At 43.5% G+C, this 18407-nt stretch overlaps 1 protein-coding gene across 1 annotated transcript in view; it reads right to left on the bottom strand.

Annotated features, from left to right (window-relative positions):
* The window catches only part of NFATC1 (nuclear factor of activated T cells 1), a 148285-nt gene extending 131275 nt beyond the window's left edge, over positions 1-17010 (bottom strand). The window contains exon 1 of the mRNA XM_044426594.1: positions 16357-17010. Coding sequence (XP_044282529.1) covers positions 16357-16375 — 19 coding nt within the window. The 5' untranslated portion in view covers positions 16376-17010. The remainder of the gene's footprint in view (positions 1-16356) is intronic.
* Positions 17011-18407: the final 1397 nt, after the last annotated feature.

Raw genomic sequence — 18407 nt, 5'->3', positions numbered from 1 at the left:
GCTGCTTTTCTGGCGCCTGGCTTGAAAGAGAAAAAAGGGGAAGCAAGGGATGTACCAACAACAATTATTTTTGCATGGTTGCTGGGTAAGCCTGGTGGTATGTGGGTCAAAAATGCCAGATAGCTTCCCCAGGGTCTAATGATGAAAATATATTAAGCACAAGCTCTGTTGCTTTGGCAGCTACACCACCCTTCCTGCAACCCTCTGCTAGCCTTGTGAGAGCCAGTGTGGTATAATGATTAAGAGTGTTGAGGAGGGACTCTGGAAATTTGGGTTCTAGACCATGAAACTCACTGGGTGACTTTGAGCCAGTCAATGACTCTCAGACTATCCTACCTCACAGGGTTGTTGTTGTGAGGATAAGATTGAGAGGAGGAGGAGAATTGTGTAAGCCACCTTGAGCTCCTTGGAAGAAAACAAGAAAATGCATATAATTAATTGATTAAACACTCTGTATCAGTGCACCTTCAATAAAAACTCCCCTCTGATGATGCTAGTATATAAGAAAAGTCATGCTGTATCAGGCCAAAGGTCCATCTAGTCCAGTTCTGTATACATGGTGGCAAACCAGCTCAAGCAGGACAGGTGCAGGACTTCCTCCTGCCCGAGCTCCTCAGCAACTGGTGTTTGCAGGTATGACACCCCTGGCAAAGGAGGCAGCACACAGCACTCATAGTCTGAATTGTAAACTGATACACTGTGATGCCATTAGCTGAACCCTGAATGAAATCAATCAGCCTACAGCCTATTATGAATGAATCTGTTCATGTGAATTGGCTCTGTTGCAGGTTGCTGCTAGCATTACCAGAAAGAAGAGGTGTCTTCAGAAGGAGCACAGAGGAATCAGGTACCCTATGTCTCAGGGAAGAGGAAAATGCAAGAAATTTCCCTCATGCTGGTTATGAGAATTGCCTGTGCTTACTGAAAACTTTAGCTTTACAAGAGTGCCAGCCCAAGACTTTGGGTGGCTTGAAGTAGAGCTTCTTGTGACAATGTTCCACAACCTCAGCGCTAAAAGATCTCCACTGAAGCTTTCCATTGCTCAACCAGTTGTGGAAGAAGTCACACAGTGAGCAGCACAAGAGCAATGCACAGTGGGTTATACAAGTGTAATGCACAACCACAGCATGTACAAATGTCTGCAGAAATGTAACTTTAATTGTATTCTCCTTTTATCCGTTGTTCAGAATCTGTTTTGTGCCAGCACTTTATCATTTGCATTAACGGAGTGGAACAGATGGATGCTGCCCGATGTTTTCAAAAGGGTTACTTCATGATTTGGACATCAGTTCCATTCTTCAACTATCACCCTAAATTTTGCAACCAGAAATTGCCTGCTCCACTTGTCTTCAAATATTACATCAGTGTGCTCTCTTAGAGGTGCTTTACAAGTTGTGATTAAAACTATGTATGTACAATGCACATGTTAGCAGTGCTGCATTCAGGGCAGAACTTTGGGGACCAAAGACCCCCCCCCAAATGAGCAGGATCCCCCCAAACACAGTAAGTCTTATTCCATTCTGAAGTAAATATCATATCACCAAAGAGAATTTCCCCATAAAATCATTAAACCCAAAGCCTAAAACTACTTAGCTGTACTAGCTCCCATTACAACTAGTGCCTATTACAAGTAAATTATGAGTGAAGTAAAGATGTGTTTGAAAGATGTTGCTGATTTAGCAATCCTGTAAAGTTACCAAGGAGGCAGCAACTGGTCCATAAGGCTCCAAGAGATGGACAAACATTTGCGAGCTGACATATATCTGAAGGAACAGACAAATGTGTGGGAATTCCAGTACACATTCTATTTAAGAGAGACCTGTGAATGTCAAATCTGCTTCTAGATCTTGCTGCACCAACATCTCTTCTAAGGGACAAGTATATTATTATTTCTATTTTATGTCCACCTACCCAGTTACATATAGGGAAGGAGAAAATCCTGGAAGTTTGAGATACCGCATCCAGCTTGTGTCAGGCATGTAAACTATTATCACGTATTTTTCCCATGAAATGTTTTATGTTATAGCAATATCTTGCAGAAACATTTTTGCACATGAAAAGCAGAACATGAGGCTCTCTCAAGCTCCAAGTTAACATTTGAGTCATCCCTTCTGAAAATCAACACATGGTACTCCCATGTTAACTTCAGTTCTGATTTTTCAGTACAACATTTGTAGGGATTAAACTACAGCCTCTTCTCATTGCTTTTCCTTATATTTAAAGAAGAAAATATAAGTTACCTACATTTTCCTGCCTTTAAAGAATATGAAAATGCAAGCTTTGCAAAAGGCACTTATTTCAATTGTATTTTATGGAGCAGAGACGTAAGTCCTCCTAACTTCACAGCCATCTATTCCATAGCACTGGCTGAAACTGCAGGCATTTTCCAGCAGTTACGAACTACCCCTGGTGACGTGCAGCTGTCTATAGTGATACTGCAAGAAGTAGTTCTGGCAGTAAATAGCTAATCCAGCCTTTTCCAGCTTGGTGCCCTCCAGATGTCTTGGGCTGTAACTCCGTCATTCCCAGCCAACACGTCTCAGTGCTTTCTTCATCCCAAACAATTTGCTGCTAAACCGCTGGACCCAAACATTTGCGAACTCACGATATATTTTTGATTCTTTTAATATGGGTACCACTGTCCTCAGGCTGGATAACATAATCAGTTTTTTTACATTGTGTTTTTATACATGATGTCAGCCCCTGTCAGCCTTTGCAATCAACTAAATACACACCTGGAAATGTGGAAAGAACAACGTTTCTATGAATAGTAAATCTGAGCGGAACTGTTGAACTGGAAATTCAAGCCAGTATATTGATCACTTGACTTATGGTAAATCGTTTTCTTAGGAAAGAACATGTAAGTTTGAAATCCATTAGGGAAATTTGGAAAACAGCTTGTAAATTTGTTCTGCATCTATTTTCTCTCTCTTCTCTTCATTCTTAGACATTCAGAAGACAAGTTCTGCACACTAAGCCACTTCAAAAGTGTACGCTGGTTGAATTCTTACTTTTATAAAGTGGTTGTGTGAATTCACCCCTAGTATGACCTGAATCTTCAAGGGCTTAGGATTGTTCCAGTTGATTTTGGTATCTTAACCTTACTGTTGTTCTCTCTTTTTTTTATAAGAAGACTTACATATGTCATTTTAAAAATCATTTCTCCACTTTAGTTGTCATTGTTTTTGAATTCCTGCTCAAAGTAAATAAGGGAAAGCCTTGCCACATCTCCTATTAGGTGAAACATACCACACTGTAGCCCATAAACATCTTTGGAGGGATAAGGAGTGGCAAAGAGTGGGAGCAGGGCTGGCTGAAAAGTGTGCAACAGCCACCAGGGAACCTTGGTCATGGTGGGGTTTATATTTCTCTTCACTGGCAGACAACAATGTAATTGGCAAAGGTTTCCAGTCTCCTGGAACACACTGATTGGAACCTTCTTGTATCTTTTTGGCTAACTGATATATTATGAAATCTCCAAAGAGAACGGTGGTTGCCCCTTTATGTGGGCTGGTGACTTTGAGAAGGTATTTGTATCTAAGCACTGCTGACCCAGACCACACCAAAAAACCCGTTCTCTAGCCATGTGTATATAAACATGGCACTAATGATGCTGCCTGCACATGATCTGCAAATGATTCCAACCTGGTAGACCCCAGAAGAAAGGAATGGGGGTTATCTGCTGCTAAAAATTGTTCTCATATGCTATGAAATGCCAGATTTCTTCTTCAACTGGGAAGCTGTGCTATGATGCAACTGACGTCAATTGAACCAAGGTCTAGCGTCTTCAATGGTTCAATTAATTTCCCTACATTCATCAGATGGGTCATATTTGAGGTTTTAGTCCATCACAATTTGTGACAACACCTTCGTTTTTACAATGTCCCCAAAGCAATGGCTATGATTCAGCCCAAGCCCAAGCTGAATCAGACAACCCTTCCAGACAATTTGTGGGGTTTGCCAAAGAGAAGTGGGCTTCCATTCGAAGAACCATAACCAAAGCTGAATCCTACAGGAAGCTTGTTAGCCTTTTGGTTGCAGAAAAACACATAGTATCTCCACAAAGAAGTTTTGTTTCATTTCTTTCAGTACTTAACAAGAAGATTGGGGTGCAGGGTAGGGAGCTGAGTGACTGACAGGCCATCTTGAATCAGAGGTCTCAGTTTACCGGAGACACTCCTGTCTCAGTGCTTTGGGGAGGGCAAAGCTGGGACTGTCGGGTGGACATTCTTACAGTGTCACCAGGATTCACTATGAAAAAAGCCTTAAACTGTAGCTTTTGCACCTAGACTTCTTAAACTTTGGAAGTTTCTTGCTTGGAGATGCTTCTATGATGAGTGCCATTTTCATAGGCATTGCCCAAAAAAATTATAGCAGGAAGGGGATGCAAATGAGAGGCAGTGTGGTGTAGTGGTTAAGAGCATGGGGCTGGGACTCAGACGACCTGGGTTCAAGTCCCCGCTCGGCCATGGAGCCAACTGGGTGACTTTGGCCAGTCACGGACTCTCAGCCCAACCTACCTCACAGGGTTGCTGTTGTGGGGATAAGATGGAGGAGAATGATGTAAGCTGCCTTGAGCCCTCTGTAGGAAAAAGGCAGGATATAAATTGAAAAAAAAATTCCTCACCCTTTCCCCAGTGTAAAGAGTTCTGTACTAAAGAAACCACTGTAGCTATCCTAAAATCTCTATGCCTGCCATTTTCAGAAGAATGATCCCCAATGATCATAGAAGATCACTGAATGGTTTTTTGCATACGCTTAAAATATGAAGGCTGTTCTTGCGCAAAAATAGCTAACCTAGTCACTTGACACTTCACAGGTTTGCTTCAATTAGGAGCAACTGGGCCTGCAAATTTAAGCTCATTCTGTGCATACACACACACACACACATTCTATCTATCTATCTATCTATCTACCTACCTACCTACCTACCTATCTATAGAGAGAGAAGTGGTTCAGAATGTACTTGTGAATAACACAAAACCCATTGGATTTATTTTTCTGAATTTTTCCAAGCCCAATCCTCTCCTAAGGGACAACTGTGTCTGCAAATGCAATACATTTCTGACCAGGGAAATGTTATGGCTATTTTTGAATTTCTCATGATAGTCAATGGGAGATACAAAGCCTCAGATTCCTAAATAGAAACATAGAAACACAGTGAGTCAGAAGGGTCCTCCTGGGCCATCTAGTCTGACCCCCAGCTCTAGCCGGCTTCACTCATGACATGCCCACCATGTGCATGTCTAGCCAATCCTTGAACACCCTCACTGATGGGGCTTCAGCCACTTCCCATGAGTCAAGTTTGTTACCTAAGAGATTTGCTACATTGGGCTTTTAACCTACTACTTTACCAAGACATCTGCTTCTGGATTCTTGTCTGGATCAAGACTAGCTCCTTTACAAACAGTTTTTCAGATTGATTTCTTTCTCTAACTTTCTATCTGTTTCAATTCTCTTCCACTAGGTGGTGATGTGATATAGCAGAATTGCATAAATACACTAGGCTTTCACACCACAATTTTCATATAATACCACAATTTCTTCAATCTATAACAAGCAATGGAAATGGTTGGAAAAAAAATGGAAGAAACCCTGGAGGGCAATGACATCTCATAAAGCACCTGTAAACTACCACAAATGAGAGGATAGCCTTCAAATTGGTTGGCACAGCATCATGCTGTTTTCCATTGTACACCTCTAATGATGACATTTCAGTGTTTAATATGCTAGAATAGCAAGTTTTAGGAATGGGCTACTAGGTTACAATGCACAAGATATTTAAACCAAAGGAAATGGTTTCAAAATTATACTAATTTAGCTTGAAGCCAAGTACTTTAAAGGGTAACTGTATTGTGAACCGGGCTAAAAATACAACACTTTGAAATTCTGTTTCTGCCTTTTTCCAGAAGTCTTTCTAGTCTTTCAGGAAGAGAGTAAGTAGTATTAGTAGTCATTGTTATTGCTACAGAATATTCAGCTGCAGCACCCACTAGTGCTGGCTGTTACAAAAAGCACATGAGAAAGGGGAATTCTAATAAGAGAGAGGCTGATGCTACATATCCAAAACAATGCATTAGATTGTCACATTACAGAATGTACTAGCCTCTCACTCATACAGAACATGTACACTTATTTACTCATTTTGGAATAATTCCAGAAAAAAACTCCAACAGTAGTTAGTTTAGTGGGGCCATTTCATATGGAGCATCTTAAAGACTACATCCTAAACTGGTTCCTTTTTTTAAAATATAAGAAGCCATTATGTGCAGAGTTTTATCATTACTAAACACAAAGTTTGTTATAAACAAGGCTTTAATTCTCTTCTTGGAACCATAGTGCTCTCACATTTGCCAAGATAATTTTAAAGTCTGCAACATGCAAATGACCTCACCGTCCCAGAAGCCAGGACTGTAGGGCTCCCAGATCTTCAAGGCTGTATTTCAAAGGAATAGTTGTTAAAAGCAGTTATGGAAATGGTATTCCTCTATAGACTCTGGGAATCCCATTTTCCAGGCTGATGGCTGAAAAGTCTATCACAGAGTGCCAGGAAAATACCATTTTTTCCATGAGATCCATTATGCTTCTCCCCCACCCCTACTTTCCATAACAAAGTGCTATATTGCCTTACACATTTTCTATTATAGTTTACACAGCTCTGGCAAACATCTGCTCCTGGTTTCCCCCCAGGCAATGCAGAAAACCTGTCCCTGAATTGGTGGGAGCCACTGGCCCAGATGTGGTGTCTTCATTTGTTCTGGACAGATATACTTCCCAATTTTCTTGACAATGAACTAGCAGAAAGATATTAGACAAGGCTGTGTGTGTGTGTGAGAGAGAGAGAGAGAGAGACAGAGAGAGGGAGATGGCTTTGAGTGAAAGAGGTTGTTGTTATTGATTTAAGAGTCACATCTGCACAGCCAACTGGGAAGACAAACTGCAACTACATTGTGTAATATACCAGCCTTCCCTGCCTTTGCTGGCTTTTTATTACTTTTTTGCTCCCAGCTGTTTGTTCAAAGTTTGCAAGGCTGAATCATCAGGGTATGTAAGAAATCTTTGGCATCATCTTTCAAGCTAACATCCAGAATCATCAAGGTAATTTTTATGAGGAATTTGAGGAAGCTGAAGAAGAATAAAAAAAACAGTGGGTGGGTAAGACTTCTTTGTCCTACTGTTAGCTGTTGCTTAGGGGTTAAACCACCCAGTGTTAACCCAACAACAAACCATGGGTTGTTGATTAAAAGCAGAAGCAGTAAGTGTGCAGAAAGAACCAACCTTCTCCTCCCATGTATTGCCATTATCTGAAAGCTAATGGATGACTAATACAATTACCTGCCCATTCTCTTCAGCTCAGGAGTGCAAAAAATGAAAGCAGGCTAATTTCCATGGATAGCATATAGATGTTATGTTTTGGTGCTACTGTGGGTGAAGATGTGACCTACAGGGAGGGGGTGCAAATGGCTCCAGACCTTCTGAAGTTGCTTACCCTGCTGTAACTAAAGCGGGATCTCAAAAAGTTGCACACTCATATCAGAAACCTGGAAACCTGAAGGCACAGGCTACAATATAACAAGAGTTAGCTACACCTAAAACCACTGAAATCTATGGCTTTACACACATCCAGTTCTGTGCAGAATCGTGGCCATGGTCTCTATCTTTCAAATACGCAAAAGCTATATTTAACCTAATGGGAAGATCCCCACAGCTCCATGAGCAGAGAACTTCTAAAACATTTATTATTATTATTATTATTATTATTATTATTATTATTATTATTATTATTACATTTCTATGCCGCCCCTTGCCGAAGCCTCGGGGCGGCTTTATATCTTGGCTATACCATCTGGACCACTATAGGAAGCTTTTGGAGATATTTTTTCTGGACACAGTCTGTTGCACAAACCAATTTAAGCTGAAAATGACTGTGGGCCCCAAAGGGAGGGGAAGTAACAGTTGGAACCAGGTTTTGGCATCCCTTGGCATGGTGCCACCAATGCCCTTCCCACAGTGCTACTCTGAACTCTTGCCTGGCATAGATCTGCCATTTTCAATCTACCATCTGGTGGTGGTGCTGACCCCCCCCCCCCATCAGCCCCTTCCCACCAGTGTACTTTCCCGGCACACTGCATTTCCATTATGATCCATTATGTATCTTAGGTTGCATAAAATGCAATGCCCATGGTCAATGTCAGGCACTGCATTTTGGGAAGCTAAGATGATAGTCACCTACTCTGCATCCTACTGAAAACAATGAACAGCTAAAGAAAGTTCTGGATAGGTGTCAAGAGAGAAACCTGAAGATGAGTAAAGAAAAATGCAAACGAGCCATGTCAGACATAAATCGCCTAGGTCAACTCTTAACCAAAGGTGGGCCAAGCAATGTTGCAACTAAAACACAGGACACAGCTAGAATGCCTAGTGGAAAGAACAGGGCTGATATTCCACAATGAATCACTTACCTGAAAAAGTTACATTCCAAGCACAGCAATGGTAATAACACTATTATTAATGCCCAGTTTTATTGGATGCCAGTCCAGGAAACATCATACATTATTTCTAAAAGTTAAAGCAAACGTTCAGAGCCTCAGACTCAGGGGTGAAATCTGGCCTACCTGAGGTCCTAATTCAGCCCTCTGGGATTCTCCAGAAGGCTACACTCTCTCCTTTGTCCTCATCCCCTTTCCCCAGCAACCAATCATTTGGGAGTTTTCTGGATTTTTGCATGCTTTCTCCACTTCTAAAAGGTTGAAATGCTGCTCCTAAGGCTTAGTTAATTGCTACGTACCTCACAATGTCATATTTACCAACCTTAGCACTGGAAATCAAACTTGAATAGTTATTATATATGGTAGCTTTGCAAACCCTAAAAGATAAAAGATACTACAGTATTTTGTGGTTCCTATATATCAAGCAGAACTGTGAAATGCAGATATGACTGAACAACTTATGACTTCAGAGTCAGATGGGGCTGAGAATAGTGATGCATGGAAAATATCTGCAGAACCCACACAGTGGGCTTCTGCAAGTAGAAACCTCTCGTTCCTTCCTGGGTGTCCTTCAATTGTATTGGACTACAACTTCCATCCTTTGCAGCCAGTATGACAAATGGCTATGCAGGCTGGGGATGATAGAAGTGGCAGTATAACACCTTTGGAAGGCATGAGATTAGGGAAAGGAAGCCTTGTGTCCCGTCACAGAACAAATGACACTGTTGTGGCACTGAAGTACAGAGAAGGTTTCAACTTTGAGCCTGTTCAAGTGGTAGCACGGTAAGAAAACCTATTAGGTGCAGAGAGTCTTGTTTTCCTACAGAGAAAGCATCAGAGGTGGGAAGGCAGAGAAAGAAAGACAGTAGCAAAACGAAAGCAACATAATAGTGACCAAATTCTCCTGTGTAGAGAGAAGCAGTACTGGAAAGGACAAGCAGAGAGCTGGAGCTGATGGCAGCAGCCATTTTGACACCAGTTACATCATAAGAACTGGAGAGTTTTAAAGTTGTTGTGCCTTCCAGTCTCCTGCTGCATCATTTTAAAAACTTTGTGGCAAATATTGTTCAAAAAACTTGAAGTCAAGGGTCAAAATTTTTGTACAAGGATCTGAGAGGGAAGTTCTGCCTAGGGAGCTACGTGACTGGCAGAAAATAGGTTCTCTGTATTCACCGTAGCCCGATTTGTATAATATTTTAATGTGTGTCTTTCTATCTGGCTTTTCTCCAGCTATTTTGACTACATGCACAGAGACTGTTTTTGTTCTTTTCTAACCTGTTCAGGGTAATGGTTAAACCCACATTAGCCTACATGCAAAGGTATGGACCACTTCTCACATACGCCTGGGTCTGGGTGCTTCAGGCCCACCCAAGCCTGAGGGAAAAGTCTGTACAACTTATAGCCTGCTAAACTGAACGCAGCTCATCAACCATGTCATCAAACCTAAGAAGTATTTTACTCACAGAGAGAGAGACAGATTTTGCACTCTTAAGTACACAGTGGTGGGGTTAGGAATACATGAATGTTCCTGAGATTCTGGTGCGCAACCAACCATGGTGCACAACCATGGTGAAGCTCTTCTCAAGGAAAAGACAGATGGACGTACAGCAAGTGATAATTTACAGAGGAGAATATGCAACCACAAATGGGACATCTGTATTATTACCCACATCAAGAGGACGCAGTCTGCCGTACCAGAACCAACCCACAACCCAAGTGTGTTAGGATTGTGTTCTCCATGCATCTACAGTGAATAAAATGTTGCCTTATACCCTCAAAACTTGGGAATACGGGACACTGGTAAAACTCTGCACACCACTTAACCTGAACCATTATGTGGAAACTGTGGTTAAACCTAATCATGGTTAGAAAAATTACCACTGTATACTTAATACCATACCAAATTTGGCTCCAAAAAGGATGAGCAGAGAAGCTGTGTGTGTGTGTGTGTGTGTGTGTGTGTGTGTGTGTGTGTGTGAGAGAGAGAGAGAGAGAGAGAGAGAGAGAGAGAGAGAGAGAGAGAGAGACTGAGCAGCATAAGGGACCACAGTGCATTACAGAACTCAATTTAATTCAGTATAGAAATAAACAGAAGTGGCACAAAAGGGTTGTTTTATGAAGTGTCGTTAGAGCCCAGAACCCATGGTCAATTTATACTACATAATACCATATTAATAAAATTTGACCGGATGGACATATAATAAGCATATTTAAACATAGAATATGTCATTGCTGATGTGGCATTAAACATACTCCTCACCAGAAAAAAATATCTAGTAGTAAAACTTCAAAAGCAACTAATATATGTTGTCTGTTAAGCAGACATTCTCTTTCGTAAACAAATACATACCTACCAGTAGCAATCCATAAATCATTTCAAGCAAACATCTGCAATTTCAAGGTGTTCCTGATTTTAAGTTATAGTGGAAGTTCAGCAAACTTCATGAGACTTATTTTCAATAGAATTGTTTCTGATATTACCACTGATGTTTCCTGAAATTAGCCTGCCACAGAATTCCTGAACAATTTTAAATACAGGTACCAGTTCAGTTACATATAAGAATGGGTGTCTTGATCGAAACAGCTTATGGTTGTCAGTAAAATTATAAATTTAATCTCGTATTATTTATGCTTGCTTTACTTCCTCTCTTGTTGAATTTTGTCACGGAACGCTTCCCTAAACCCAGATGAAAACTTTTCCAGCGTGCTTTCACATATTAAATATTTTCTACATGAAAGTCACTGGTATAAGAAAAGGCAAAGTTGTGCCTGCCTTTCCGTTTCATGTCATGTCCATGTGCTAGGGTTCTCCAGATAATCATGGCCTTCTAGCAGAATGCTCACATACAATGGATTGTCCAAGTCTTCAGACTGCAGACTCTTAGAAGAGCTTGCAAAATATAATAAAAGCAACAAGGCTTTCTGGGGAGAGCACTTGGTCACAAGGGAGAAGAAAGAGTCTCTTGGGTCACCTGAGCTATCTCACATTTGGAAACGGGGGATATTTAGGAAGAGCCTTGGATTATGACAGAATGCAGGATGGATTTCTACATGGAGACAACTTATTAGTAGAGAAGTGAAGGCTCAGAAAAAACTGGAAAAGCTTTTGGAGTAAACCCTTTCCCCCCACTGTTTTCCCAAGGACCATTTGTTTTTCATGAGAAACTAAGCAGCTTTGACTTATGAAATATTTTCTTTAGACATGAATTCAAGGTGCCCCTATATTATTACTCTGTCTTCATCCTCTTCAAATGATTTCTAAAAACCATCAGAACACTTTTCTAGAAAATGTAGGGATATAAAGTGTCTGGAAATAATGAAGTCATGGACATATTTTTGAAAATTCTATGTGTAAGATCCCCTGCCTATTTTTCCATTCCTTATTAAAATTATCGATCTACTATATTTTCTATTGATAGACATTTAGGAATGTTCCAAGTCAAGTGAGTACAGTCATCATATCATAGTATGGAAAAGTATCTGCATTCTTGTCACACTCAGCTTCGCTCTACAGGGTCATGTGTCTGAGCTTGTTCTGGTTACATGCTGTACCAATCAATTAATATAGATATAATCTAAAACCCACACTGAGGAGGGAAAACTCATTGTTTTTCAGGAGTGTCACCAGATGCAATGGTACAGAATCTGGTTATCCCACCTTCCTTTCCTTTTTAATTAGCTTTGAGGCTTCAGTCTGTGGAACTCACAGGCACTATTTTAAATAAACACCACCAGGGAATGCTACCTAAACTATACAACTTTTAAACTGCTGCCTCTGAAATAAATCCTTTCTACCTAAAAGAAACTCAGCAGCCCAGCTTCTATGCTACAAGCAAGATTGACCTTACTACTTCAAAACAAACAAACATACATACAAACAAATGGAAATTACTGGAAATTACTTACAGAAATGAATAAAATGTCTCTTTCAGATAAGATTGAAGAAAAGTTTTTAAATTAAAGATGGTGGATTACCTTCCCTAAACCGAATCTTTCTCAGCTGAATAAAAGCTTGATAGAAAAATCTAACCGGAAGGAAAAGCTAAGTTTCACCTCACAAATAGGAACAGATGTAGGAGTTTCCCTAAACTTTCTTACACTAGTAACATTTACTATACACCAGTTTTCCTCTGCCTCTAGTTCTTCCTGCTTGTGGCTCCTAGGATGATTCTGATGTTTAAGGAACTACATGTTGACATTCTCTCTGGTCAGACATTAAATAGGAAGATAAAATATGTTGTGTATAACTTGGCTTGCTCGTAACATCATCATTTCTGTTATATTGCACTGAGAAGTATAGTTTATTTGGACACTAACAACACATTTATAAGCAGAGTGATGGCAGCATCTGTAGGGTTCTAGGATCACTTGGATTCCTAGCTGTGAGGTTAGAAAACAACATCCAGTGTTCGAACTGGGCATCCACATATCCCTTCCCACCCCAAAATAACCTGTGTAGAAAGCATCTTATCAGTCACATCTCCAAGATCATAAGATGGATCTTGGAGAAGAGCTAAAGAGGGTGCCATGGAGGGAAGAGGAGAGTGGGCTGGGACAGGTGCTCCAGCTTATTTCCCTCTCCCTTTGAAGCTCATCAGCTAAATGGCCAAAGGTAAGCATCTCTCTGATTGTCTCAGCACTCCTCCTGACCTGCATGGACACCCATAATCTTCTGAGCTTGGAGATGATGGGCACCTCCATTAGACTGCCCTCTTTACCTGTTTACTTGCGTAAGTTCTTATATATAATGATTATTTTATGAACAAACACAGTTATACATAATATAACCTTAGGAACATAAAGATCACTTTATGTTCCTAAGGCAGCCTTCCCCAGTGTGGTGTCCTCCAGATGTTTGAACATTTCCAGTGCCCAGCATTCCTGACCACAGACTATGATGTTTGAGGCTCATGGGAGCTGAAACTCAAATGAGTAGACGCCACCATGTTGGGGAAGGCAGTCCTAAAGCAACAAAGTAACCATGGATCTGTACAAACTACTAAAATGCTTGTTCTTTCGTTCTTTCCTTTTTTCCTGAACATCCTCCTTCCCAGGAAAAAAATGTTCTATTTCTCATGGTGACTTCAAAATTTCCAGTAATTTTTTCACCTCTACATATTAATAGTTATTTAATCAGGTGTGAAGGAGCCTAGGCATACCTAAGACAAAACAGAGTGACATTTTCTTGATACCTTTACTCTGTCTCAGTGTGCAGGTGTATAAAAATCAAAGGAGAAAAGGACATGAAGTCCCATCAAGATGGAAAGAGCCTTAAAAAGGGAGCCTCTACAAAGTAAAGATATGCATGCAAGTGTGCAGATCCTTTCTCATTTACACCTACGCTCAGTTTTCCACACCAAACACGTATAAGAACGTCTCCCCAACTGTTTCCAAGAAGTGTGGAGTTGGAATTGTTTGCTCCTCCCCCAACTGGCCCGCATCACAGCCAAACCACCAGACCTTTTCTTCTTTGGGGAAGTGCTTCATTTTGGTCAGGCCTCCATGTGCTTGAGGCCTGCTACAAGTATGCATGAAACTGCTGAAGTCGGATCAGTTGCATGCTTTTGTTTTTTCAGATATTAAAAAGGCTGCCCACACAACCACTGAAGTGCTGTGAGAAGGAAGTTACTAAAGTTGCAATTTAATCTGAAGCTATGTTTGAACCTTTGCCGATTCACTGGCACTAGACAACACGTGCAGGCAACTGTGCTTTTCCAATAACTGTCCTGTAGAATAAATTGATCTAATGATGGATGAAATATTCCAGATAATGGACATATCTACTCAGAAACGGTGGGTTCTACAGTGCACTATATCCAATAGTGGTGTTGCCAATGCAAGGAGACTTATGTTTAGATAGGAAAAGGTCCTATGACCCCTAGCATTCCCAGCCAGCATGGTGCAATATTATACAAATTTACTAAGAAGTAAGTCCCATTGTGTTCAATAGTGCTTGCTCCCAGAATGGTACTGTTAGGCTTTCAGGCTAAGGCTACAATGTTAGATTCACTTACATGAGACTAAGCTTCATTCAACTCAATGGGACTTACATTTGTGTGCACATGCATAGGATTGTCACATTCCATCTCAGTTACATTCCACAGGTAACATTTCACCTGGGAAAACCATGAAGAAGCCGAATGTCAGGATTGCATGTAAACAAACCCACAGTGTCTTGAGACACGGGAGCTTTCGCTTTGAAATAAATCCAGAACAACACATCCGTATTATCAGAGCAAAGACTGTCTCAAAACAGAAGCCTTCTCTGAAGAGTTAAGGCACCAAATCTTAGAATTTACACAGCTGCATGAAGTTGCATACAAGCAGCCAAAAATTTCACTGCACCTGCTAGCAGATTTAGGGCACAATCCAGAAAAAAGCCCTGTAAGATCCAAGTTACGGTGCTAAGTGATCAACTCTATCTATATACAGTAATTTACGGTGGATATTCACGCACCTATCTATGTCAATACTGCCATATCTTTACTATACATAAACATATCCCTCTGTCAACAATTCTGACTTTTTCAATATGGCAGGGAATGCAAGAATCATCTCAGTTCTTTCAGTCAGCAGAAGCGGTCTTGGCTTTTCGTGGGCTGGTTCTGATAAGCGACCAAGATTGCCCAGATCATCAAGTGAATCTTTCTGCCTCTCCTGTTGCTCAGCATAGAACTGTTCTGAATGATCTCCTGTGTGTGGCAACAGGTTGCAGCTTCCAGACAGCTTCGAATCTTCTGAATCAAGTCCACCGAACCGCTCCTGTATGAGAAGGTTGTTCTGCTTCGTTCTACACCATTCCCGAAAGGCCTTTTCAAAGTTACTTAAATCCTCAGGTCAGAAAGCTTTCCTTAGAAACGGATCGGCAGAAGCACGGGCCAGCCAGGGGAGGCCCGGATCAGTGGGAATGATGTTTAGGGCAACACAACTAGCCAGCAAAATAGACCATTCTGGGAAAGGGAGGCCCGGAGCCCTTTTTGAGCTTCCAATCATCCCTTGCCTTAAAGAAGAAAACCTATACTAAAAACCCGAGGACGGTTTTTATTAACATTACAAGCGATTTTAATTATAGGGTGTGCTTTGTCAGGAGGCTTCGTTCTCCCTTTCTCACTCTCTTTGGGTCAAATGATATTTCATCACAATCCAGCCTGCAATATCCAGCGCTGGGGTTTGGTAGTTAAAAGTAACTGGCTGCGCCGGGCTGCGCCCGCCCGCACGCACTCTGCGAAGCCTCGACACGTACAACGCACCGCGGCCGCCGCGCGCTCGAGAACTCCACGGTGGCCTGGGATTCCTTCGGTCTCCGAAAGAGGCTGCCCCACCCTCCAGCCCTCCTCACCGGCCGCTTCCATCAGCTTCGCTCCGTCCCACCTCCAGCGTAACCGAGGCGCCCGGCCGTGCATCACCGGCGCACAGTTTGCCCCCCGCCCCGGAGGACCCCGATGTCCCTTTAAAAGAGAGGGAAGGAAAAGGCGGGGGGGGAGCGCGCCTCTCCCGGGCTCCTTCTGCCTTTCCCGGACTCGAAGATCTCCAGCGCCCAAGGCCAAGATCGGAGAGGAAGAGGAGACACCTATTGGCAAGAAGTCGCAGCAGGCAAACCTCAAGGCTGCTTTGGGGAAACACCAGGGGGACACCGCTTCCCTCCTCCCAATCACAGCCGCCAGCGCCAAGCCCGGGCCAGCCACTCCGTCCCGCCTTTGCGCACACACACGCACACGCACGCACGGACGAGCTCCAAGCCCGGGGCCTTCCCGGGTTTCCCCTGGCGGGGCTCTCCCTGTCTTCAAGGAGCAGGACGAGCAAATGTCAAATGCAAAGAAAATGCACCGGGGGGAGGGAGCAGAGAAGCCGCGAGCTGGTTCCTTACCTTCTTCTGCGGATTTCATGCTGCTGCCGCTGAGATGGCTGGAAACGCACCAAAAGTTTCTCGTTCACCACTTGGCTGGATCTCGAGGTGCAAAGAGGATTTGATTAAGAGGATCACCGCTTGGCATCCGTTCAGCAGAAAGAAAGTGAGGTGAAGGCAGAGGAGCAAGACCCTCCTCCTCCCGCGCGCTCCGCTCCCGCAATTACACCCGCGTCGCTAAATATATTAAAGGTGGAGTCGACGCTGGTGTTTCCCGGTCTCCAACGAAATTGGAAAGCCAACGCCGGGAGTGTTTTTTTGTTTTTTTGTTTTGGTGGGGGGCAAGGAGAGGCGGGGATTGTTTGTTTGCTTTTTATGACGGAATAATGCTAGATCTTAAGCAGCTGTCCCCAGGGAGACGTCATTGAGAAGAGCTTGGAATGGGACCCGGGAGGAGGGAGGAGAGAGAGGGGAGGGGGGAAGGGGGTGTACTTCAGGAGCAAGCGATCCTGCTCCGAAGAGAAGAGCGGAGAGAGAGAGGAGAGAGAGCGCGCTCTTGGGAAGTTACTCACACACACTCTCCCTCCCTCCTTCTGGTGTCTTATTCAGGGCTGGGGTTTATTTTGATCAGGAAAGTTTGAAGAGCCTCTAAGTCTCTCTCTGACGCACGGCTGCTCGGCGACTGCTGCCTTTTTAAAGCTGGAAAACACCCCCCTCCCTCCGTCCCCCTCCCAGCCCCTCTCCCCGCCCAGAGCCCCGTGATGTCACGGGTCCTCGAGCTGCTCTCAGCTGCCTGGCGAAGGAGCCAGCCAGCAGCGAAAAGCGCTGGAAGCTTCAGGAGGCGAGAGGCGTCCAAGAGGACCCGCGCTCCACGCACATTCTGCTGAAGGAGCAGATCTTGGCTACCGAGCGCGCCCATTGCTGCAAACCAGAGCACCGACCCAACGCAGTCTAGTCTCAAACTCTCTCTCTCTGTCTCTCTCTCTCTCTGTGCGCGCGCGCGCCTGTGTGTGGAGGATGGGTTGTTAGAAATGGGGCGGGGGCGGGCACGCAAAGGCGCTCTTCTTTTGAAAGAGCGAACAGAAAAGAAGCAAGGGAGGTGAAGCCGTGAAGAGGTGGAGGGAGACACAAAAACTACGCATGCTGAAATCATTAGGGTTTTTTTTTTTTTAAGCAGTCTTCAGGCTTCCCCCGCCGTGGAAATTTGGAAAAGAGCATCAACTGGCAAAGCAGCAGAAAGGAAAATCCTCTTCTGCAAAATTACTCACAGACTCCGAGGAGCAAGCTTCGATAACTGAGATTTATGAACATTGGTGGAATTTTGTAAATGCAGGGGCAACGCTGCCATAAAAAGGCGAAGCGAGAGCGGAGAAGTCAGGAGATTTAAACCTGCAGTTCCTCCCTCTGTAAAGAACCCCCCCACACACACACACACACACACGCCGCCCCTCAAATAACGCACGGGGACGCTTGACAGGAGAAGGCGCAACAACTTTTTCTGAAGGCCCTGAGTAACACGCCAGACTTGGGTGTCGTTCAAGCCTTCTGTTAAGTCAATCCTTTCCCTTTCCGCCCGGCTTTGTGCGTGTGCTAGGATGTCTCGCCTCTTTTTCTCGGCCCTGTAACCGTCAGAAGGGGAGAGCGTGCTTGCTTCTGCTGGACTTGGCACAAGGAGGATCGGGGCGCTTGCAGTCTCCGGGGCATGGAGACGAGCGCCACCAGACCTCGGCTTCGCAGCGCCCCGTGCGTGGCGCCAGGCCAGCCGAACCTGAAGCGGCTCCGACGGTCTCTGGAGCTGCGGCCGTGAAGCCGACGCAACGACGGAGAGACCGGTTCTGCTGTTGCATCGCACTGCGGGAACTAAGCTGCCCGCGGGAGCCTTCGAGCGCTCCAAGACCTCCCGACTGAATTGCAGACAAGGATCTTTTCTGGCGGGGGAGGGGGTTGGTCTTCATCAAGGAATCCGGAGGCTTCTAACCACGGCATAATTAGCGTTGCAGCATCCGTGAAATGCTATCTTTTCCCTCGATCCGTCTTAGCAGAAGCGTTCCCAAAGACCGGGCCGTGCACCA

Source organism: Varanus komodoensis, unplaced genomic scaffold, assembly GCF_004798865.1.
Source record: "Varanus komodoensis strain SLA01 unplaced genomic scaffold, ASM479886v1 scaffold17, whole genome shotgun sequence".
NCBI classification, from domain to species: Eukaryota; Metazoa; Chordata; class Lepidosauria; order Squamata; family Varanidae; genus Varanus; species Varanus komodoensis.
This window is presented reverse-complemented; position numbering and strand designations above follow the sequence as displayed.